The sequence below is a fragment of the Parasteatoda tepidariorum genome, chromosome 7 (assembly GCF_982258835.1).
Source record: "Parasteatoda tepidariorum strain Cologne lab strain chromosome 7, Ptep-v5.0, whole genome shotgun sequence".
NCBI lineage: Eukaryota > Metazoa > Arthropoda > Arachnida > Araneae > Theridiidae > Parasteatoda > Parasteatoda tepidariorum.
Genome location: NC_141761.1, coordinates 93,162,702 through 93,189,493, shown reverse-complemented (window position 1 = coordinate 93,189,493; position 26,792 = coordinate 93,162,702). Strand labels below are relative to the sequence as shown.

The window sequence follows — 26,792 nt, the reverse complement described above, 5'->3', positions numbered from 1 at the left end:
CCGGAACTGATAAATTTAATTGTCCTTCGTAATAAAAAGTATATTTATATACAAATTGCAAATGTAGACAAATATTATATATATAATGATATTTGTTATGCTTGATTATTTACTAAAGAGAAAGAAAAAAAAGTTTTTTTTATTGATGGTTTTGTTAAATATCTAATCTCTAAATCAAGTAAGATAAAATATCTTGATATCTATACTAATTCAAGCTTGAATCTTACAGAGGAAGAAAAATTGAAACAAGGGCGATCTTGGAGTTTTTATCTTTTTAAATTCGATTACTTAAGCATGGAAGAATGTGGTATTTTGAAAGACTTTCCGTTTACAAATGATAATGAGGAAGGACACGTTTTTTAAATTTTTTTTTAATCAATTTTTGCAAGAGGAAATAACAAGAGAAGAACTTTTCCAGTGTCTAAAATTTTCATCTGCTGCACAAAAATTAATAGGAGAAAAAAATTTTCCTCAGGAAAAGGTAAAAGAATTTTTTTTAGATAAATTAGTATTTGCAGTTAATCAGCCTAATAGAGAAGAATTGAACAGCATTGTTAAAAGTGAAATAAAAGATAGTAAAGTTCAAGACAACTCTATAGCATTACAGGAAAGAATATTATGCGATTTAACAGCTCTTGAAAAACTTAAGACCTGGCATCATATATGAATTCAATTTATTAATCTCCTTCTTGCATGACATGTTTTTGCTTAAAAATATGTTCTTTATAAACTCTAAAGGTAAAAGCTGTGATATGTCTAATAAGATTATCATTAACTATAAAAATAGAATTACTTACGGAAAGGCTCATAATGAGCAGAGAGTGATATTGGTTATAGTCAGTTATTTCCCTCCAGAACTCGGATATTTTACTCTTTTCATTGAAGATTTAGAAAAGGATAAGAATATAGAATATTTTATTGTCTATACCAGTGTCTACTTGTGGCTTTTCTAAATTTTTCGTAATGCTGTGTACCATTAATATTAAAAATGAATAGATTTTTTACTGTAAAATAATTGCACAAAAGTTAATTTACAATTAGCTGTTGACACCACTAATTATTAACTGTTAACTCTGCAAAAAATAACCAATAGAAAAATACGTAATCGTAAATTTTTATGGCTAGCTTTGTTTTTAAATTTTTGTTTGTTGCAAGATATTTCGCATAAGAACGCATACCCCCGCTTCTGGGAGTACGGAAACACTGGTCGATACTAATGTATGTCTAGATCTTACAGAAGAAAATATATTAAAAAAATTGGCAATCTTAGAATTTTCATCCTTTAAAACTTGATAGTATAGGTATTCAAAAGAAGAAGTATTAAATTGTCCGTGCGTAAATAAAAATAGCCTTTATTGATTTCTACAGGAAGAAACAACAAAGCTTTCAAGTCTATTTTAATAGACTTGAAAAAGCTTCCGCCTTCTTTCCAAAGGGAAAAAGAAGAAAGTCTCTCTGAGGAGAATGAAAGAGAAATAAAAGAATTTTTTTTTTATGTAAACTAATATTTGATTTGCAGTTAATCAGCCTAATAGAGAAGAACTGAACAGCATTATAAAAATAAGATCGAAAATAAGCCTAATAAAGTTAGATATAGTTACGAGGAATTACATGAAATACCCTTACATCTGTCAGAATCTCATGAATTTGGCCCGATCACAAAAGGAATAATGGAAAAGCTTTTGGGAGATATAAAAAAATAACTGATCTAGTTATCAGGGAATTCAAAATGAAGAAATTAAATTTGTTAAAAGTGTGGTTGGCAGAGAAGGAACACCAGCATTTTATCAGTTCTTAGATTTTTTGTCCTTTATAGGTTCAAACCGTGAAATTGAAGAAGGAAAGCAAACACGCAAATCTTTATTAGAAAAGTTGGTTAAAGGAACACTTAATTTACTTGCTGCTGTTTCTCTTAAGTTCGTCAAAAAGTCAGTTGTCAGAGAAAGCAGGCAACAAACTTTTTTAAATGATCCAACAGTAGACAACCAACTACAAAGATCTCCGTGAAATTTCATCTTTAGGGAGGCCAGAAGATTCAGCTAGGTTGATAGATACCCCAGCTTTAAGTAGATTCTTTGCAACTTCGATTTCCCTTTATTTTCTGCCTTTTTTGTGACCGATTTTAGTGCCTTTTTCAGTGGCATCATCAAGTTGTTGCTTGCAAATAGTTGCTTCTTTATATGCTGCTAGATCTTCCCAACTAAACTTGTTTAACTCACCACATGCTAGCTTTAATATTGGTGATTTTTCTGTACTATCTTTTAGCCACCTTTCTACTGTGCTGTACTCTTATTTTTTTGTAAATTTAGGCAACTTGATTAAGACAACTTGAAAATCTTTTAAGTAATGTCCGGTTTAATGTGGGTTTTTATTTTCTCAAGTTTTTGTTCGAATTTCTTTTCTGAATGGTTTTATGTATTTTTTCCTGGACATATATAAAACCTTCTGGGTACTGAGAGAGTTAATTTGGCATTTGTCCTCTCTCTCAATAGAAAAGGTTTTGTTTTGTGGCTTCCGAGGAGGCTGGTACCCCCTGAAGACATCGGCTTCGGTAGTCATATTTTTATTTTATTTCCATTGATTATTTATTGCTTCGATTATTCTTTCTTTTGAAAATTCTGCTGCTTTTAAGCGCGTTTCTTTCAAAGATAGCTTTGTTAATTTAGTATTTAATACTTTGTATTCTTTTACTAACTTAAGTAATGTCTGTTGGTTTTTATATCACGTACATTATGAGTGGAAATATACTCAACGTCTGTATTGTAATTTTTTATTGACATGAATATTTTAAAATATGTTACGCATCACAATAAACATTATTTTTTAAAAACAGTTTCACGTGTCATTTGATTAGAAAAAAATATACAAAATAATGTGATGAATATTATCATTACATGTTTTTAGTTTAATCAAAAGATCTAAGCGAAAATTGAAATTTAAATGCGTAAAAACTTTTTAATAACATATTCAACCCTTTCCTTATTTCACTCAATTTACTGTCGGATGTTTTGGTTTAGAATTGATGTCTACTGTCATACTACGGTGTTTAATTAGGTGACTAATACTATCAAATACGGTGTCGTAGTTGTTTCATCCTCGGGTCCAGGTTTTCATTTTCCCTCCCCTTCGACTCAAAGCCTCATATGATTCTACTGCTTAGCACGTAAACTAGCTTGGCGCGATTATTGCCGCTTTTACACCAAATGTTTATTGCCGATGAAACTTATAGAATAAAATATATAACGAGGAAGAGCATGACGCTCTTCCTCACATTTGGGTGGTGCGCTTGTAACCTTTTCAGCAATTTCTTGGGGGGGAAAAAGATTACAGGATCATGTACTTACTTTGTTTGAAACTGAAAGGGGAACTAACAGTATTATGTTTTCAACAATCAAGAAGTTAGAAACATGCTTCTTTAAATTTTGTTTTTAAAAATTATATTTTTTAAAATAAAAGTTTGTTTTTTAAAAGAAATTTAATAGGAATTTCTTGTTTTTAAAAATATAAGCATTCTTATTGAAGGAATTTTTATTTTTAATAACATTATTTATAAGTTTAAGGAAATTCTTAATTTCAAAAATCTAAATTGATTTTTTAAAATCATTATTTATTTTTATTACTGGTTGAAGGGAATTATTATCATTATTTTTTAAATATTGCTTTTTTATTTAAAGAAAATCAAATTTTTATTATTATTTATAAGAAAATTCTTATTTTGTTGAATATTATTTATTTTCAAAAAACATTCTTTGTTTTAAAAATATTTAATTGTTTTTTAAAAACCTTATTTCTATTTAAAAACATTATTTTCTATATTTAAATTTTTCTTGAAAGAAATTCTTTATTTTAAAATATAATTTATTTTTTAAAACTATTACTTGTTTGGGGATTTTAATTACATGGTACATTTATAAGTAAAAAATTTTATTTTTTAAATCTTATTTTACTCTTCCTGTTAGCGATTTTTCTAGTAAATTTTATTCAAACATTTATTTGATTACATGATTACCTCTTCTAATATTAATTAATATTTTATATTAATATTTTTAAAATATGAATATATATATCTTAATATTTTTAAAAACTAATATCTTCATTTATATCGAAACACAGCTAAATTAAGTTAATAAATTTTTAAAAAAAATTGTGGTTAAATATTTAAACTTTTAATCAAATTAGACTTTGAGTTTTCTATACATGGGATATCAAAAACTGTGCAGTGAATACCTCTTGATCTAAGGGTTATAGAAACATGGTTAAAATTGCAAATATTTTTCAAATTAAGTTAGCATCATATAATAGTTATGATTGCTTGACTTGTTTTAGTAAGTGTTTAGAACAGTAACCTTTTTAAACCTTGTTTTAATGCTTAAACATAAATTCAGAAAAATGCTCATTAAGTACTTTTATACAATAGTCTGTAAAAAAAGCTTTTAAAAAAATGGTAAAATTTACCCCAAAAAAGAATTAAAAAAATCTTTTATTACTTTCTCACAAAGAAATAGGAGAAAGAAGCATAACATTTTAGAAACCATAATAAAAACTTTCTCACTAACATGGTTGCCAACTTAACTGAACTGCAAACTAATGAAAATTAAATTGAACTTTACTAAACTGAATATCTTATGATAAGAGCTATGATGGCTCAGGAAAAGAACCTTCAAATTAGATGAACAGGTTTCAAAAGCGGTAGACGGATAAAGGATTAGTGTCCCCTTGCCGTCAGCCTAACCATGATATGTTTTCGTGGTTTTCCTCTCCATGTAACACAAATACGGATTAGTTCCATCAAAAAGTCCTCGACGAAGACACATTTCTCCCAACACTTGGTTCAGGAGTTCCCTTGTCTTCTGGATTGGGTTCAAAATAACAAGGATACGGAGTTGAAGTGGGACTAAACATATGAAAAGTTTAAAATTGAAATACCTAAGAATGAAAGATTTTTAAATACAATGGCCTCTTAAATGGATTGCATTATAAAATTTATTCTTATTTGGTTGAAATTATCCAAAGCTATTAGCACTGAAAAATGTATAAATGAAATGCATTGATAGAAAGAAAATAGTTATAATTAATATTTAATTATTTTTACAAAGTTTATCTCGAAGTTGATGGTTGACAGTTAGCAATTTTTCATAAATTTCAGAGAAATAATGAAAATTTTACTTCTATTTACTTTTTTTTTGTTGAAATATTTAAATAAAACTTTCACTTAATAATATGAAGCATATTTATGAAAATTGCTCAAGGAAAATAAGAAAGAATTAAAACACTGAAATCTCAATTAAGTAATAATACTATTTTATAAATTTTGTAAAGTGTATTTTACAGATACTTTGAAGAATGAAAATATTGAAGTTATTTCAGTTAAAGTTCGGTTAAAATAAATAATAGTTTAAAAAATATCGAACAATTTTATATCATATTCTAAATTTTTAATCTTGTTTTATAATCAGTTAATCCTTTTTTCTTAACTATAAACGAATGGAATTTTAGCAATAAATAAAAATAACTATTATTTCTTCATTTTGACAAGTTTTTTTTAATAATTAATCCCCTAATCAGTCAATTTTGACATCTAAAAAATACTATTTATTAATATACTCTAAAAAAACTATTTAAAAAACTGTTTAAAAAAATAAAAATCTATTTACACATTTATTTCGCCAATCTTCCTATTTCTAAACTAAGAAAATTGTACTACTCATGAAGTGAAATTATGAAAGTTGCACCTACTAATTTTATTAAGAAATTACGAAGTTTATAAGGAAATTTATTAAAATATTACGACATATCTTGATTCTCACAATCAAAATATAAGTCAGTGAATAAGAATTAATCTAAAATAATGCAGCATTAAGTAAAATTAATACTTGACCCATGAACATCATGCGCTTTTATCACGCACTTTTAAATATACGAGTGTTTTACAAAGTTTTGAAATATTAAAAATTCCAACTCACAAAATTTTTTCCCAATTGAAATTCGAAATGAAATATTCTTAGATCAAAAAATCATGACAAGTAAAGAAGCCTTTATTAATATGTAATATTAATATATAGTATAAATAGGGATGTATAATAAGTATTTGGATAATGAATTAGAGCTGATAAAAATGAAGTTAAGATTAAGGTATGAGTAAGAATTAGCTTAGGTAAAGCCATATTAGACAGGTCTCTTTAAAAAAAAATTTTTTTTTGTGTATGTTTTAGTCTTACTCTGTAATACAAGCTTGATTGTTAATATACAGGGTGTTTACAAAGTCCCGGACCCATTTTGATGTCTAATAACTCATAAAATAATAAAGATAGATTAAAATTAATAACATAAATGGTTAGATCAGGGTTTGAAAAAACCCGGGGATTTTTGAAAAAACCCAACCCGCCTGGGTTTTATTGAAAAAACCCGGGGAAAATTGGGTTTTATTTGAAAAAACCCGGGGAAAATTGGGTTTTTTTCATTTAGTGCTCATAAATTTCACTGTGAAAATATTTTTATTCATTAAATAGAGTTGTATAAGCAAACACTAAAATTTCATCTGACTTTTACCTGTATTAAAATTAAACTGGAATAAATATTTAATGGTCTTCCATGTTTTTATAATACGATTAATAGAAAGTGAAATTAAAATTACATATAATTATAAAGAGTATCAGTTACTTGCCCCTTTTTTCAAATATTTAGATAAATATATGCATTTTTAGATACATTTTAACTTTATAGTTTCAAAAGACAAATTAATCTTAAAATACATACACTAAAAAGCATATATATAAAAAGTTATAGCTTATTTTTAAAATCAGAAAATAAAACTTTAAATTTGTTAATTGTTGTTTAATGCATCACTTAATAGAAATTTTTTTTTGTTTGCTTTCAATATTTTTAAACATGATTAAAAGAAACAAAATAAATTGTATTCAAATGAAATCTTATTAATATTTAAAAAATCTTAAAAGTAATATTTTAATTTTTAACTGTTTTTTAATTGTGATAAACTTTCTCCAAATAGTTAAAAATTGTCAGCAGATGTTAAGAGTTAACTTAAAAAAAAGATCCGTTTTTTCCCTTATTATTATTATCATACAACAGATTCAAAGCGTCTACATTTCTCTCTTACATGGTGATACACTTTTACGAGTTTTGTAGCTTTATCTATTCCTAATCTATTTCTAAGTTTACTCTGTACCAAACCGAAAGTTGAAAAGCGTCTTTCGTTAGAGACAGAGGATGCTGGTGCTGAGTGCAAATAAAAAAGAATTGACAGAAACTTTGTGGCAATGAAAGCAATGAATTTTATTTACTTTTTTTTTTTTTTTTTTTTTTGCCATAATTTTCCACTATTTTTTGATGAAAACTGTTGAATAACAGTGTCAAGCATCATTGATTTTGGAAAGTATTCAGGATCGGAAATTTTGAATGCCATAACACGTGGCAGAAATTCTGGAAATTAGAAAGACAGTTTTCTGCTACTTGGTCTTATTCATCATTTAAAAATTGTCCCCTTGTTTCGAGATCCAGGATGCATATGCTAATAAATGATGTGGCTGAACAGCCTGATTGAATCTTTTTACAAAATGTTTATGGGGTTCTAATTCATCACACGATAGTAAGTTAATTCATATTTCAACAGCTTCTGAAATTGAAATGTTTTCTGATTGAAGCTTTTTTAAAGCTTAAGAAACAATTGATCTGTTTTTCCCAATTGATAGTTTATTGGTAAGGCCCAACATTATTTATTAGATTCATTTTGATGTTCAAGAACAATCTCTTCATATTTATGGTAATTATTGGCAAAAGTTTTTACGTGCTCACAATATCAATTCCACCTAGTATCATTTGGTCATCAAGCAGTTTTTTTTCATTTGCCCATCCATGTGCTTGACACATTTCTAAAATATTTGTTAACTTCAACGATGTGTCGAATGATAGTATTAGGAGATACTTCTTTTTGAACCAAATTAAAAAAAAAAACAATTTGTGAAAAAAAACACCAAGTGGGTTTTTTCAAAGTGGGCCCACTTGGGGAACCCTGGTTATATGTATTTTATATTAAGTTTAAATAACGCATTATCACTACATATTTGAATCTTCTTTATTGTTAAGTACATTACGTTTCATAATTTTTTAAATTAGGAATTATAAAATATAAATGCAGTAATATAAAAGGAACAAGTTTATTAATCTTTTTGTTTTTACACACATTAATTTACTATATTTATTAAACATATGGATATTACCTATTATAAAATTATAATCAGTAAATATTTATAAACAGTAAAAATTAAAATTTCATCTGACTTGAGTTAAATAAAAAACTGAAATAAATATTTAATGGTCTTACATGTTTTTATAATAAGGTTAATAGAAAGTGAAATTAAAACTACGTATAATTATAAAGAGTATCAGTTACTTGTCCCATTTGTTTTCAAGTAATTAACCCTAGGAAAATGATTTCATTTTTAGATAAATAATTTTAAAAAGTTTTAGCATTTTTTTTTTTAAAGCCAGAAAATAAAACTGTTTAAATTTGTTAATGTATCACTTGGTAAAAAAAGAAAAAAATTGTTTCTTTTCAATTTTTTTAAACATATGAATTAATAATAATAACCTGTTTATTAATATATAAAGCATGCAACAATATTTGAAAAATTGATCTTTTCAGAGTATACAGTGAAACCTCGATTTTACGTCCCCCGAATTTACGTTTTTCCCGCATTTTACGTTTTTTTCATCAGGACCCAGTTTTTCCGTATACCTCCAATGTTAATTTTACCCGGATTGTAAGTTTTTAATTTACGGAATTTCCCGCATTTTACGTTTTTTGTGGAAAGAAAAAAAATAAAAAAACGTTTTAATAAGCAATATTTAAGGTTTTTTACAGAAAGCAACTTGTCCGGAAAGCTGTAGATGAACTAGAGAACGGAAACCTAAATGACGCCTGCAAACTAAAGTTAAGTGTTCTGGAGGCTATGCATTTTATTTCTGCTGCTTGGAGAAGCGTTACACAAAAGTGCATTTCCCACTGTTTTGAAGAAAGCGGAATCGTAGCTTCTAATGAACCGTTAGCAGATGCAGGATTAGCTAGACTAGACCCGGAGAATGACAATGAAACAGTTAGCTATGACTTCGACGAGTACATCCGAGAAAACTTAGCAACATGGGAAGCTGAGAGAACCACTGCTCCACCCGTGGACGATGTTATGGACTTTTCATCAGCCGATGAAGATGAACAAGAAGGAACAGAAGCACAGCCCGTTCCTTCTTTCAACACAGCATTGAGAAGTTTGCTAATAGTGAAAGACTATTTTCTATCATACAAAGACCAGGAAAAAAATTTGCAAAAGATTTCAGTCCTGGAAGATGAGGCATTTACTTTGAACTCAATGTCTAAAAAACAATCTACTATTACGCACTATTTTGCACCTAAATTACATGATTCTTAACAAAAATTGTAAAAATGATCTTGAACTGGTATGTTTTTTTCTTTAAATACTAATATTCTTTTCGTAAAATATAGATTTTAATAGTACCTTTTGAATGAGTCTTCTTTACTACCTTTCGTTTGTTTTATTTTCCCATTATTATTATATGATTTTTTGCTATCGAAGTATTTCCCGTATTTTACGTTTTCCCGGATTTTACGTTTTTTTTACCCAGTCCCATGAGAAACGTAAAATCGGGGTTTCACTGTATTATTAAAATTTTTATTTCATTTAATATCATTAAAATATTACCTTTAAAAAAAAACCCACTTGAAGTTTTCAATAGTAGGTACCTACTATAAAATTATATGAAGATTCGAGTTTCTTTTACTTTACTAATATTAAAAACTTAATCATATAAATCATGCAACTCTATTTGACAAATTTATGCTGCACAATAAATTATATAAAAGTAAATGCAAAACAATAAGTTTTAGTAAAAAAAAAAAAAATGTTTTTTTGAAAAAAACCCACTTATTGTTCCAAGTGGGTTTTTTCAAGGTGGGCCCGCCCAATAAAACCCGGGCGGGTTTTTTCAAAGTGGGCCCACTTGGCGAACCCTGGGTTAGATAGACTCAAAAAGTTTCATGACCCCTGTCAATGAGCTTCCACGTGTGCCCCCTTCGTCGCACGGAGAATATCAAGTCGATAGTCAATTTCACGCCAGTTAGCGGCAAGCATGTCGATGTATGCATTCTCCTTAATATCTGCTCGAATAAAACATCACATAGAAAGTAAACATAACATTGCAATAGTTGCCAAAAAAAAAAATGCAATTAATAAGCAGACGATATTTAGAAAAGTACAGATATTTAGACAAGAAAATGAAATTATCTGAAATTAACCACACGCGCAGACGATATTTACAACAGTAAAGATATTCTAACCTGAAAAGGAAAATATATGAGTTATTCCATCAATAAATGCCATAAGTTTGTTTATATCTTCATTATTTTATGAGTTATTAAACAGCAAAATGGTTCCGGGAATTTATAAACACCCTGTATATATAGAATTCAATCAATTTGATTTAAATCAAGCAATTATATTTCATTTAAGTTCAGATTTTCTAATAAAATAATTTAAAAATTTTACCGCTGAGACCCTTGTTAAAAATTATAATATTGAAGAAATCTTAACTATTCAAAAAAAGAAGAGAAAGAAAATAATAATAATTTAATAACTGCTCAAATTTGTTTTAAATTGTTTTAATATTTGCTTAAATATTTAAAATAATTCTCATATGACTGTAAAAAAAGAAGAATTAGGTCCGTAATACAAGGTTGATTGCTAATATATAGAATTCGATCAATATACCACTGAACCACTTGCTAAAAATTATAATATTAAAGTGATCTTAACTATTCAAAAAAATTTAAATAATTATTTAAATTCCTTTAAATAATTTTAATATTTGTTTAAATACTTAAAATAAGTCCCATATCTCTGTAAAATATATCAGAAAAGTGAAGTTAACTATCTATTAAATATCTGATGTAAAAATAATTTTAATTGACTGAATGTTTCAAATGATTTCAATCAATGACAATTAAATAAAAAATAAAGAATTAAATAAATTTCTCCAACTTTAAAATGAATATTAATCCAAACCTTCATTAAGTTTATATGCTATGTTTTAGTTACAGAAAATAGCATTCTTTGGAAAAAACTGACCAAGTTTTGATGTCCTAAAAAATTTCTTATGAAGTTTTCTTATGATTTCTAGAAAAAAAAATTTTAAAATAAGATTTTTTAGTTTTAGAATTTTTTAAGTACGATGTTCCTCTAAAGAGAATAAATCAGAATTAAAAGAGAAAAATTTTTACAAATTATTAATATCGAGTTGCTCAGATATATATTAAATTTAATGCAATAAGTACTATTCATGAAAAAGTATGATATAATTTAATTTAAAGACTAAACCTATTGGGTGCTGCTATGTCGATTGAGAATATTTATTTTTTTCTTTTCAATTTCTTAGAATTATTGCATTTAGTAATGAACATATAAAGCAGAAAAAAAGATTTTGTATTAAACAAATTGCTTTACTTTTATAGATAATTCCACACTTCCAACCAACGCTCCCATTTCGGGACAGACGAACTGGGAGTCATTATCAAGGGCTAGTAATAAATTTTTTGAATTAGCTGGTATTAAGGAAAGCTTATTACCAAGCATTTTCTGCAATTAATGTTTTTAGCATTGTGTTAAAAAAAAGCGATGGAAAAAAACCACTATTTTCGTATTTTACTTATTTTTATTATAAAAATCGAATACAAATAATTGAACTTCTGGGGTTGTATCTAATATAAGGTTTTTACCCTCTCTTGATGTTTGCACGAAATATAATGTAATAATATATTTAGCCAAGAAAAATAAACGGCTATTGAGGATAAGTTTTGCGATTTGTGAGAAAGAAAGGGATCTACATCTTTTTTTAGATTAATATTTTGGCAAAATAATCTGCTGCGAACTCGTACGTTTGTGGAATGAGTATTTATAAACATCAATTACTTATGATATCGATATTGCTAGCTAGGAGTGCGATTTTCCATTATTTTGCAGTTTCGATTTCTCGAGCACGCGCAGTCAACTTTTTCAGGAGAATAGGGGTATATTTTTACATTATGAGCTGCCAAGTTGCAATTCCCCACATTGGCGAAATTTGTATCTAGTCCTTGGCATGACAATGACTGCAAACATACACTAACCCCTTTGCCCTACCCAGCCACTCCCTTTCAGCGATTGGAAGGGGAGGTGTCAAACACGATGCGAGGATGAAAACTACATGTAACCTCAAATACATGGTCTTTTGTCCTTATCTGAAAACAAAGTACAATTGTTAAAATGAGAAATATATATAAAATACCTGGTGTTATCAAAATTGACTTATAATTTAGTTAACCATTTCAAGAAAAAAGGAAAGAGATATATGGTTTACAGTGTTTTATTTGTGAAGTTTGTCAACAAATATTATTGCTATCTGAAAAAAAAAAAAAAAATGTTTTCAAAGAAACATTAATTAATTTGTCAAATTAATGTGGTGTAGACTGAAAATAAATTTAAGACCTGAGCAAATATTTCAGTTAGAATGGTCTGACCTGCTACAGAAAACATTGCTTTACAGATAGGTTTTCTAATAAAAAGCTCCCTTTCTCGATAAAATTCGTAATTCATTTTTAAAACTGATAGGAATAATTTTTCTAGTTTCCTGCATTATGCCCCAATCTGTAGTACATTTCCATCCTTTTCTGTTTTATTTTTCTTCAGAAGATTTTTTAAATAGTCTGTCATTTTTAGGATATCCAGATATGTATACCAATAGATCATAAGATTAAAGTATAAATACATACAAAAAAAAATTAGTTTGCAATCTACAAATATTTACTAACAGTTTTTCTTTCTTAAATACAAATTTTTATAAAATCAAACTTATTATTTACAAATAGGGACTATATAAGTTTATTTTACTATCATTTATTTGCATTGTCACAAAAATATTGCCAACAAAATAGGCTCCTTCATTAAAATGATTTTTAAAAAAAGAAATTGTGCTTTTGTAAATATTGGCCTCTTTAACTTTCCATTTATATATTGGTACCTTCAAGCTCAAAAAAAAATATATATATATATATATATATATATATATAGTAATTTGATAACTGACTGGGTCATATTAAAAAAAAAACTTGTATAAACTTTATTTATTTTAGGCTTAGTTTAACTTAAAATTGTGTAGTTCGGCTTTGAGGAGAACTCCTGCAGACTAAAAGTCTGGGGCATTCTGTTACTATGGTAATAAGGTAGAGCCTAATTCTAATCCGGGTGCAAATGAGGAATGAAGGGGTCAATTGGTTTACTCGTGTCAACCTATGCCACAATTAAGACAAAACTTTTTACCGCACATCCCTTTTTAAAGTGACTTTTACTCACAACCATAATACTCGCTATTACGCGATACTGATGTCTGGTGGAGTTCTCCTGAAAGCCACACAATAGCTGTACGATTAATAACCCATAAAATATCTTGATAAATGCTTCATCTTTTGAAGCTTACAATCAAGTTATATTACCAATATATAAAAAATATATATTGAGTAAAATTATACATTTACACAAAACAAATATAGACTGAGCTAATTCAAGTTTAGAATTTCTGAATCAAATCTTCCCCGATGATTTGCAAATATAAAGAAATGCAGGCCTGTCACTGAAGTAGGACTTAAAAAATAGTTGCCCACCTTTTACATTTTCTTACAATATTCATACTTAATAATATAAAATAATGTAATTTATTTAGACAGTTACATTTTATAAAATATCTAACTAAAAAAACAGACTAGGAATTTATAAAAGTAATAAAATAGCAACATTGTAAAAAATCGATTGTGGCAAGGTTCAGATCTAAGAATTTTCTTAAATTAAATATGATAGTTATGTGAATAAACTGTCAGTCAAAATTGCATAATATAGAACTACAAGAATAAAAATACAATATAACTAAAAAATATTTAATATGTTTTACTTGAGGAATCAAATTTTACATGATTATGTAAAATAGCGAATCGACTTTTTTTAAGCAGCGAATTAGAAAAAGATAGTTGCAGATTTTTAGTATAGTTCATTTTGGTTATATTTTGACAAAATTAGTCACCATAATAGTAGCTTTTTAAATTTTTAGGTAGTGTATAGCGTGAGGATGCCTGTGAATCCTCAGGAAACAGGATGATCCCTCAAGGCATGTTTTCAAGCATGCGCAGTATACTAATCATAATGAGTAACGCCTCCTCCTTGTCCTTCCTAGTCGATGACTACGCGATAAAAAATGGCGAGAAATGGCATTTCAGAAATGTGACTACTTCAGATTTAACCAAAACTAATCAAGGATTACATAAAGGGTATGTGACTATACTTTATTCAAAATATTTATTATCTGCCTTTTCACTAGAAATTTATACCTCCTTAAGAGTTGAATGATCATTTCTTTAAAATATTTGACTAACGAAAATCTTTATTTGATGTCAAAATGTGCAATGGCTGGTGGATTACCAGAGGAAACCCGAATAGAGAATGATTTTTAAATTTAAATATGTTTATGCAATCCTTTGTAATAGTATTTAACGAGCATTTAATAATATATAGAGAAAAGGCAGCAATAAATATATAGAATAAAATATATTTACTACTCATAATACTGTGTTCCCTTTTGTTCACTCATTGACTCAATAGAATATTCATAAGATTGCCATAAATGACATAAGAAAAATAAATAAAAAAACATTTCATCAAAGCAATATATTATTTAAGCAATAATGAACTTCTACTCACTGTTATAAAAAAATACTTTATTTTCTTATAAAAAACATTAAATTTTCAGAGTTTACTTCTTATTCCCAAAATTTCGTTTGAAATTAAATATTTATATATAAAAATATAGGGGTTTTTTTTTTCATTAATTTTACTTCATAAAACTTTAAAATATGCAAATTGATGTCTTTAAAATTTTTACTTTAAACTTCAATTTTTTTTATTGCTATTACAATTAAGGTGACGTTCCCATTCTTTATTACTAAAAGCATTCCGAAAACAAAAAATCCAAATAAATATTGAAAAAAAAATACCTTTTAATTTTACCTTAATCTAAAAATATAACTTCTTAAGAGACATTTGAAATTTTAATTCAAGTACTTAAAAATGTTTCAATCTTCATAATGCATTTGTTTTTTACTCAAATTTATCAATTTCATTTCATATTTTGTTTTTATACTCTTTCATTCAGTTGATAACAAAATATGTTACAATATAAAGATTTAGTTGAATTGAATCATAAAACAGAGTCTTTGCTAGTGTGGATTATATATTTTTTATTCTGTTAATAGATGGCTGCACCAGTTATTTAAAATAAATAATAATAGTTTCTTTTTAGTTAGTAGAGAGGTATATCGCCAAAAGATGGCACTGAGATACATTGGAATTTTACTTTTTGTCTGGACTGTCAAATCTAGTGGGAGGGGAGGGGATGTTTGACGGATGCTCCTAAATTAGTGGGAATAGTTTTTTCTTCTTTTTTTTCTCTCCGTTTTTCCCTCTTACTCCTTTCGGAACACTTAGCAAGGATATAAGAATGATTTCTCGTACTTTTTGTATCTAAATTTTTAAGATGTCTCATTTCACATGTTTCTGTCCTTAGATTTTTGCTATGATTTTTCATTAATAAAAGCACTAGCATATTATCTTTTGGTTATAAAATTAATAGATAATGATGTAAAGGATCATTAACTGGAAAATGAACCTTTTATTAATAAAATTATTCTTTATGTTTGTTATACTTTTTTAATTAACATGCATGAGAATTAGTCCACCCACAGCAAATGTTTGTTTCACATCAGTGTATCATAAATATTCATCGTAGAGTTAAAACCTTTGTTTATTTTATTTAAGAAAATATTTCACAATTTTCTCCAATTGAAAACATTTGATGTTGCACGTAGTACTTTCATTTATTATATATTCATTATTATTATTATTATTTTTTCGTTTTTTTTTTTTTTTTTTTTTTTTTTGCATTCTTTCTTCTACTGAAATTCGATGAGTCACGAAAAAAATTTCTTAAAATAGTCTATAGTGATTTTATTTCCATAATTTTACTTTTTACTATTATAATAATGCAAACAGAGAAAAAAATCTGATTTAGGAACTTTGGATAAATGTTTTGCTTTCTCTTTTCATTATCTATAGTACTCATTGTAACTTTAACAGTAAAACGTATTTCAAACTGTTAAAAAATTTTTATATTATAGCGTTTTATTTATTTATTATTTTTTTATATATATAAAAATCAACTGCACATATAATATTGAAACTTGAAATATGGTTCTTGCTTGAAATATGGATAATTCAGAGATGCTCTCTGTTTCCCTAATTCCCCATCAAGAGAGAAATCATTAACCCTCTGGCGCTGGCGAAGCTGTAGTGATGCCAGCCGACGCCACTTTCCGTCATTATTAACAAATCCAGAGCCGTTTTTAAGGATGGGCCTGGCCCAAGGCATGTGGCAAATGATTGAATTAATACGTTCTTGTAGAAGGGGACTCGAAACTTGATTTCTAAAGGGGTGGTTTGTTTTACTCAATTACTGCACCAGCTATACAATTCTTGGAAAGGGGATTTTTGTATGCCAGCCAACAACAGTAGAACAATACAAATGTTTCTTTCTATACATACATACTAGAACATACTTAATGTTTCTTTTTATTTTTAAAAAATTAAAATTTTTATATGACAGAAAATTTGAATTATGTGTTTCTAATAATACTTGTTTTCTTAAATGTATTGACCACAGCTGTTTTTTGAGAAGCAAGTTTAAAAAACGAAATTAGTAAATTGATATTTTTCTTTTATATAAAAATAATACAAAATTATTATTTGTAGAATTAAAATAATCATTATGAATATGTAATTATAAATTTAAAATTTTTAAATTTAGCGAATAAAAAAATATTAACGATAATTCTAAATTTATATTGCAAAAATTCATTTATGAAATCAAAATTCATAGCTACTAATAAATATATTATTATTAAATAAAAAAAATTCCTTTACGATGACATTGTTTGCTTAGAAATATATTATTATTATTGTTAAATGAAATTCTCCCTAGTGTAAATTCAAAGAATAATAATGAAGGAATTATGAGACTGAAACACTAAAAAAAAATTTAAAACAAATACTTCCATGTAAATAGATGGTATAACAGGTGAATGAAAAACTAGTTTTTGTAAGAAAATTATGAAGTAATTTTGTATTGTAAACAACAAAAATTCTATCCCAACCTATCCTTTATAAAAAATAAAAACTTCAATCTTGATTCAAATTCTTCATTTTTTTTTTTTTTTTTAATTTTCCCACGAAAAATCATCTAGCTTGCGGCGACTGAACTTAACTTAATCGTAACCGCAACAATTACGATCAGTAACTGTCTCTGTCATTCCGCGCGAAGAAAAAGCCTAACCGCCATTGTAGACGCACTGCTCTAACTTTCATGTTTTCCCTTGTGTTCGTTATAATTAAATATTAAATAAATACTAATTAAAATGTAAACTACGTCTATTCATCTCCTGGACACAACCAACCACCACAGTGGTGACAGCCGGACGTTCATATATTAAGGAGATTATGTTTCAAATGGAATAACTAATTTCGCTTTGGATATCGGAAGTTTCACAAAAACGGTACTGTGGCTTTTCAATTTTTGTTTCTTAATTTCTGTCGGAATGCATACTGTATATTAATTTAATTTCATTACATATATATATTATTACATTTTAATATGCAAACAAATAACGCTGAAAATACTCACGTAGATAAGATTGCACTTAAATTACCCCCCTTTTGGCGTACAAATATTAAACTTTGGTTTTTACAAGTTGAAAGTGCATTTACTTTATCTAACATAACCAAAGATGAAACTAAATACGCAAGTCTTATTGCACATATCGATGCAGAAACGCTATCTCATGTATCCGACTTGTTATTTTCACCCCCTGCTACTAATAAATATGATGCTTTAAAAGAACGTCTCATCACCGAATTTTCGGATTCTGAAAATAAACGCATTCGAAAACTACTTTCAGAACTTCAATTAGGTGACCAAAAACCCTCTCTTCTCCTACGACAAATGCGAGAAGTTGCTACCGATTCAGTAACTGAGGATTTTCTTAAAACAATATGGCTACAACGTTTACCCCCCAATGTGCAATCTATTTTATCAATTTTAACTGATCAAACGTTGGTCAAATTGGCTTTACTAGCTGATAAAATACTTGAAACTTCCCCCACCCAGCAAATAAATTCCATTAAACAAAATGAAACTGAAACCGATCTAAAAAATAATTCATTTGTTGCTCTTCAAAATCAAATATCAGAGCTCAGCTTACAAGTAGCGAAAATGTCTGTGCAGCAATACCGGCGCCGATCAGATTCTCGTGGCCGTACAAACTCAAGGACAAGAAATAAATCAGAGGAACGTTCTCTTTGTTTTTATCATTTTCGTTTTGGAAAAGATGCGTTAAAATGTACACAACCTTGTTCTTTTAATTCGGGAAACGAATAAGTGCCACGTCATCTATTTTGCCTGCAGATTCCGTGGCTAATAAATTAGGCAACAGATTATTCATTTATGATAAAAATACAAACTTAAATTTTCTTATTGATTCGGGAAGCGCATGTTGCGTTCTGCCTATTTCTAACAGTAAAAATAAATATACGCCAAGCAGCATAATGCTATATGCCGCGAATAATTCACCCATTAAAACTTACGGAACAAAACATTTAAAATTATCATTTAACCTCCGTCGTTCATTTGGCTGGGATTTCATTCTCGCGGACGTCACCTCGCCAATAATTGGCGCTGATTTTTTAACGCATTATGCATTACTTGTTGATCTGAAGAATAAACGTCTCATTGATTCAAACACTTCTTTAAAGTCGAGCGGCTATTTTGCTAATTCTTCTCAGTGCTCAGTTAAAACTATATCTAATAATATGCCTTTTCAAAATTTATTACAAGAATTCTCGGATATTACTAACCCCTCGCAAGAAAGAAAATCTATTAAACATTCTACCGTTCATCACATTGAAACAACAGGTTCGCCTGTACATTGTAAGCCACGTCGCTTACATCCGCAAGTTTTCGAAGCAGTTAAGCGCGAATTTTCAACAATGTGTGAAAAAGGTATATGTCGTCCTTCAAAAAGTCCCTGGTCTTCTCCGTTACACGTTGTTATTAAAAATTCGAATATAAGACCAGTAGGAGATTATCGACTCTTAAATTCAAAAACCGTCCCGGATAGATATGGCATTCCATATTTACATGATTTCGCACATGCTCTCCATGGAAAATCAATATTTTCTAAATTAGATATCGTCAGAGCATACTATCATATCCCAGTTAATGAGGCTGATATTCCCAAAACCGCGATAGCCACCCCTTTCGGCTTATTCGAGTTTCCTTTTCTAAATTTCGGACTCTGTAATGCTGCCCAGACATTTCAACGTTTTATGGATGAAATATTTCGAGATCTACCTTTCTGCTATTGGTACTTAGATGATATTTTAGTCTTTAGCAATTCAGAACAAGAGCATATTCAACATCTTACTGAAGTTTTTAAAAGACTCCGAAATTACGGTCTGACATTAAATGTATCAAAATGCATACTTGGGGTACCTGAAATTTCTTTTCTAGGGCATTCAGTAAACGATAAAGGTATCACTTCTCTTACTGAACGCATCGAAGTAATCGACCGGTTTCTAAAGCCAAATACGATCAAAGAGCTTAAGCGATTTTTAGGCTTATTAAATTTTTATCGTAGGCATCTACCTAACGCGGCAGCAATTCAAAAACCTTTACATGATCTGTTAAAAGGTAGCCCAGCTCGAAACAAAATCATCGATTGGAACTCAATCGCTACCGAAGCTTTCGATAACTGTAAGGCGTTACTTCGAAATTCAATGCTTCTTGCCCACCCTTCCCCAGATGCTAACCTCGTCTTGCACGTCGATGCTTCAGATTTCGCCGTTGGTGGGGCATTACACCAACTGATAGGTAACGATTTGCAACCTCTCGGATTTTTCTCAAAAAAACTTACTCCTAGGGAAACGCGTTACAGCGCTTATGATCGGGAATTGCTCGCGGTATATTTGTCAATTAAACATTTTAGACATATGCTTGAAGCACGTTTATTCACAATATACACTGATCATAAACCTTTAACGTATGCCTTCCGACAGAAATGGGACAAATATTCGCCACGTCAACACCGTCACCTTGATTTCATCAGTCAGTTCAGCACCGACATACGTTATATTAAGGGCGCAGATAACATATCTGCTGACATATTATCTCGAGTTGAAACAATTCGTACACCTACTGCAGTGGACTATGACGAAATAGCCGATTCGCAACGTGATGATCCTGAATTGAAATTAATTTTGAGTACAAACTCGTCACTTGAATTACAAGAAGTTGTAATTCCTGGCTCCTCCAAGACACTTTTTTGTGACACAAAATCTCAAATCACTCGTCCATATATTCCACAATCGCATCGTCGTACAATTTTCAATACTTTTCACAAATTGTCACACCCTGGAACTCGAGCTACATCAAAACTGATCCGTTCCAAATTTGTGTGGCCTTCCATCAACAAAGACTGTGTGAAGTGGACTCGAGAATGTCTTGCCTGTCAGCGATCTAAAATCAACAAACATACTCGAAGTCGGGTTGAATCAATACCCATACCTTCAAAAAGATTTGATCATGTACACTTGGATCTCATCGGACCGCTTCCGCAATCTAGAGGATTCCAATATTGTCTCACGTGCATAGACCGTTATACACGTTGGCCAGAAGTTATCCCAGTCACTGACATGTCAGCAACGACTATAGCATCAGCGTTTTTCACAGGCTGGATTGCCCGTTTTGGCATACCAGCCTTCATAACGACTGATAGAGGAACAAATTTTGAATCATCATTGTTCTACAGCCTGACGAAACTGCTTGGAATTGAGCGTTGCCGAACAACAAGTTTTCACCCGCAAAGCAATGGCCTGATAGAAAATTTTCATCGGCCACTCAAAGCCGCTTTGAAGTGCCATGCAACAACAGATTGGACAGATGTTCTACCAGTGGTTCTCCTCGGTTTGCGATCCACAGTTAAGGAAAGCATCCAAGCAACCCCAGCTGAACTAGTTTATGGTGAGACATTACGCTTACCAGGTGATTTCTTGATTCCCACTGCAAATGATGATCCTCCACAAGAATTTGTCTGTAAATTAAGACGTCTATTTCAAGACTTAAGACCTCGACCGACGCCACACCATGAAAATCGTCGAATTTTCATACATCCCGAACTTAGAAATTGTTCACACGTATTCGTACGTAGGGACTCTGTTCGAAAACCTCTACAACCTCCGTATGACGGACCATTTAAAGTCATACGAAAAAGTGAAAAACATTTCACCATCATGATACGTGAAAAAGAACAGACAGTTTCTATTGACCGTCTCCAACCAGCATTTGGACTATTTCAATCCGAACCAAACACGATCCAGACTTTTCCCTCAAAAGAACCGAGTCTACCAAAAGATTCTCCGGACAAACCTGCACAACGGACTAGATCAGGCCGCAGAGTTACCTTCCCCGATCGTTACGTATCAGTACCCTGATACTGGCGGGGGAGTGTGCGGCGACTGAACTTAACTTAATCGTAACCGCAACAATTACGATCAGTAACTGTCTCTGTCATTCCGCGCGAAGAAAAAGCCTAACCGCCATTGTAGACGCACTGCTCTAACTTTCATGTTTTCCCTTGTGTTCGTTATAATTAAATATTAAATAAATACTAATTAAAATGTAAACTACGTCTATTCATCTCCTGGACACAACCAACCACCACAAGCTTCTCTTTCTCACTCTCTCTACTTTTAACTGAAAAAGATAATTTGGAGTTCAGTTGTACAATTAGTTTTAAAATTTTCATTTTCAATGTGAAAAAAGTGCTTGAACGAAATACTTGAGTAGTGCTTCGAAAACAAAAGGTTTCAGGGCATTGAGCTATTATCCCTTTATATTTTCTTCTTCATACACTTCTTTTTTTTCTTTGATTTAAAAAAGATTTAATTATTTGTCAATCATGAGCATTGAATATGATGTCTGGCAGGAAATGAATTTTAATGATGTGACAGAAGACTCTCAAAAACCATGAAAAGTACTGTTACCTTAAACTTTCAATACTAATTATGTATTAACGCTTTTATAATAATGTATTTGTTTTTCAACCTTAAAGTAAAATAATTTTTTAAAAATGATTTAAGCTAAAAATTTTTTATACTAAAATTAATCATAAAGGACTCCCAAATAACGACAGGCCCAGGGCCCCGAAAAACATAAAAACGGCTCTGAACAAATCAATGACGACAGTCGAACAGCGGCGCTGCCTCACCGATCCAGACTTTACTAATAGATGTTTACAGCTAATCTTTTGTTACTTAATTGCTAGCATGTTATCTTGTTATAAATATGTTTTTTGTTGGTTTTTAAATACACTTTTTAAGTTATGATTCTTCATTTGTCGTCAAAGATGCACACAGTTTAAAAGAAAGAGCGACGTCCCTTTTATATATTTTTTCAGACAGTTTAATTACTAATAGAAACATGGTTTTTTTATTTTTTAAATACATAAGAAACCGTCTAATAGTTACTAAAAAAATCTGTTAGATTATCGGAATTATATTTCTATTAAAATCCAAAAAAAAGTAGTTTGAAAAAATGTTTTTTATTTACATTCAAAAATTTATCAATAATTAATTTTGAAAATTAAAGAAATTTACATGTTGAATTACTTGTGTTCCCTTATGGTTAAATGATTACAAATAAGTGCAAATTTGGAAAGGCATTGTTTGGAAGTGCGCCGTCAGTCCATGCTTCGCAATGGACTCTTGTATCCTTATCTACATTTAGTTTTCTCTATTTCATAACCATAAATTATTATAATTCAAAATATTAAGTTTTTTACTTATTTTGACTTTAATTATTACGAAATAATAAAAAATATTTTGAATGAAAATTCTGCGTCAAAGGGTTTAACCTTCTACTCTTCACCTGACTGTTATCTGCCGTGGAATATTATCTCTTTTACATTTCTGTGTTTCTTTTGTTATCTATTTTGTATTGCTTACAAAATTAAATGATATCTTTGGAAAGTTCCAGCAAAATATTTTTTTTTTCAATTTCATTATTATTCTTTAATAACTGGTTTGTTCAAATGTAATTTAAAATTCCTATTGTAAATGAAATCTGCAAATTTAAATATAGAACAGCAATGTTTATATAACGAAAAAACGTTTATTGAAACTGTATTAAAAAAGTTATTTTATTTAGCTCTTTTAAACTATGTGAATAAGCACAATAAATTAGTCAGCTAAAATGCTTGTTAATTATGGTGTAAGCAAAATATTGATTGCACAGCAAAGATATTGCTTGTATTCAGTATTGTCACCTGGAAGAGTCATTCCACAGTATTTTCAGTTAGGGGTTGAATAAATTCAAATTAATGCAGCGAAAAAGCGAGAAAATTATTACTCTCATGATCATTATCTCCACTATTTTCATTTTATGATCAATAAAAAGCGAGGTCACAGAAAGGGATGTTTTATAATGTATTACATTCTCCTTTTTTCCTGACAACCTTAAATATTTCTATAAAAATTTTAAATAACTACTAAGTATTGCTTTTTAATTAAATTGTGATTAACTATTACTCTATTATTTTTCAATAATTACTATTACTTAAAAAATTGCATATAATTTTACTTATTAACTGCTTTTTTAAATAACTATTACTCCACTTAGGCTCCATCATTAAATTCATGCTTGTTTTGTAGAAGGGAAATATGAAGACTGAGTCGCAACGAACATTATGGATCTATATCCATGACCATAATGTCCTCGCAATTAGGCCGTTATCTGGTAAAAAATAATATTGCTCTCGGTTTTTTTTTTCTTTTTCTTGTTTACATGATATGTTACACGATGTACTAAAAACTGAACTCAGTGGCGCGACAGCCCATAGAGGAATATCTAACTCTTCTTCATGTCAAAAGCAATAAACTATGGTATAGTACATAGGTTCTCAACCTTTTTAACGCTGCCGCCCCCATAAGGAGCAAAAAAAAAAGTTTAAACTCCCCTTTTGTGAAAATTCAGTTATTTGGAGCATAGGGTGAGCTGAATTATAAGAGGTAACATTTTTAAGCAATATTCTTACGCGTTAACATTGTTTGGTTTTTTAAAAAAAAATAGTGTGAACGTTAACTCGATACTTTTCTCCCGACAGGTAATCTATTTATTATAATCAAAATAAATACGGTAATGAGAAAACAAACAAAGAAATCCATGCTAAAAAGAGTTATTTAAACTTAATTAGATAATTAAAAAAACATCAAAAATAATTTTTTACACTGAAACGTGGTATCAACCAAGCAATCAAGTAACTATGTCAGTGGGATGATTTTGCTTGATGGTTCAGAGCTGGTTTCTTAACATTCGGTTCAATATTTTCAGTGAGGTGAAGACGCAAGTCCCCTCGTTGCACGATTTCGAGTCGATTTCTCTTTTTTGTGACTAGATCCGTCACAGCACAGTCCAGGGTAGAGACGACTTATGTTATCTTGAAGCCAAAATTCTGTGAGACGATCACCATTCTGGAAGCTAGCTTTCAAAGTTTCATAAGTTGAAAGTTCGACCAATTCCTCCTGAATATGAACCTCTGCTGCTTCAATATTCACGTAAGGGTTCATAACCCATTGAGGGACTTCCAGGGTCAACACATCTTTAAAACGATTAGAAAAGCCCATGTAAAAAGACTCAAGATGTTGACAATATTCCTGTATATCACCAGAGGAAATTTCACCATTCTTTTTAAGATCCGATAAGATCGGAAATTGGCTAAACTCATTCCTACCAAAATTCTGCTTCCACAAAATGAGTTTTTTTAGAAAGGCAGAAATAACTGATTTTGAAGTGATCAAATTGAGTTCGTTGCCTTGAAATTTTAAATTAACACCATTAAATTTTGCAAATAAATCCGTCATGTAGGCAACGTCTATCTTAAATTCTAGCAATCTGTCTCTCAGAGCTACATCTTTGTCTTCCAGGAACTCAAGCACAGAGTCGAAAAGATTTCAAAACCTATTGAGACAGGTCATAGCTGTCTGAATAATCGATCGTTTAGAGCATTACTGCGAATTTTGTTCACAGCAGAGATAACGTATTGCAGTGACTGATGCAAGCGGTCACTGAGATTTTTTCCAACTAAATGCTGTCTGTGAATCACGCAGTGAACAGCTAAAATATCTGGTACCTCCCTCTTCAAAAAGGCGATAAACCCACCATTGCTGGAGCTCCATCAGTGGCAACAGACATAATATTCGTAAAAGTAATGTTTTTCTCTTTAATATAATCTTTGACAGTGTTAAAAATAGATTCTCCTTTGGTATCTATAATCAAGCTTCGTGCAAAGAGCCTATCTAGAAAAAATTCTCCTTCCTCAACAAACCGGACATACGCCAACAATAAAGCCTCATTACTTGTCAAAGTTGATTCATCAACTTGCAGGGAAAATTCATTCGATATCAAAAGTTTGCATAAGGAATCCTCAACGTCTTCCGCCATCTCATCAATTCGTCGCCGCACTGTATCGTTGCTTAATGGGATATTTTTTATTACATTAGATGCGGCTGGATGATGTAAAACTGTTTCTAAGACTTCCTTAATAGATGGAAGTATCAACTCTTCGCCTATGGTATGAGCCTTGGCCAGATTTGGCAATTAATTTTGATATATTATAAGAGGCTATCAGACCATCGTCGCATTTTTGGGACGAGGTTGCTAGTAAGCAGGGTTGGCAAGTTTTTGACACATGACGGTTTTTACCGGTTATTACCATGGTTTTTACCGTCATGTCAAAAACCCCTGTGTCAAAAACCCATAGTTTGGATAAAACTGTATTTTTATTTGGGTTTAACTGCTTATAATTTAAAATTAATTCATTTTTTTGGCAATAAAATTTAAAACAAAGTTGCTAAAAGATATTTAAGAACAGATTTCTGCATTTTCCCCAACATGATTATATCAAAACATACTATTTGAAGTAAAATATTAGGATACTAATCAAAATTTTCAACATTTCCAAGCATCATTTTGTTTGGCATATTACGTTACTGAAGAATGTCAAGATTGATTACTTTCATTCATAAAATCTTGCTGTGAGAAATACATGTACACATAAAAAGAAAGCCTCATCAAAAAAAAAAACTTTTCTTATCATTTTTGTTTTCAATATTTTACACAGAAATGAGACATGAAAAAGCCTGGGAAATCCTTTTAGAGTTTCCTTGCAACATTGCACTAACCTTTTGTTATCATTATCCTCAATGATCTCGAATCCTCATTATTCTTGAATTTCAGACTCATTCATACTAAACTCAGAAATCGACTGGGCAATGAAAAATGTGCAAAATTAGTCACTTGCTATCGTATGCTTCGGCACAGTGACCCCGACTACTGAACATAATTTTGTTTGTAATTAAGTTTTGTTTAATGTGCTTTTTCAACTGAATAAAAGCTTTTAACTTGACAAAATAGCAGTAATTCTTGACATAGAGTTTGTTAGTAGTTAGAAGTTTTGTTTAGCTTATTTCTAATATTTAAGAAATGCCAAATTTTAAATTCTTCATTTTAGTTCCTGAATTTAT

The 26,792-nt window shown here is 29.8% G+C and overlaps 3 protein-coding genes across 4 annotated transcripts in view; 2 read left to right on the top strand and 1 right to left on the bottom strand.

Annotated features, from left to right (window-relative positions):
• Window positions 1–14,157, bottom strand: part of LOC107436767 (SHC-transforming protein 1) — a 47,265-nt gene extending 33,108 nt beyond the window's left edge. Inside the window, exon 1 of the mRNA XM_071183139.2 lies at window positions 14,008–14,157. The gene's annotated coding sequence lies outside the window, so the exon portion shown is untranslated. The remainder of the gene's footprint in view (window positions 1–14,007) is intronic.
• Window positions 1–26,792, top strand: part of LOC107436768 (lipid transport auxiliary protein 1) — a 45,929-nt gene that overhangs the window by 1,098 nt on the left and 18,039 nt on the right. The gene's annotated exons all lie outside the window — the stretch shown is intronic.
• On the top strand, window positions 17,812–18,594 carry LOC147807324 (uncharacterized). Its single transcript, XM_087168886.1, has one exon. The coding sequence runs from the start codon at window positions 17,812–17,814 to the stop codon at window positions 18,592–18,594; it is 783 nt and encodes a 260-aa protein (XP_087025012.1).

What these genes read in the sequence shown, in the direction of transcription:
- LOC147807324 (XM_087168886.1), top strand. Translation starts at nt 17,812, where the DNA reads ATGCAAACAAATAACGCTGAAAATACTCACGTAGATAAGATTGCACTT.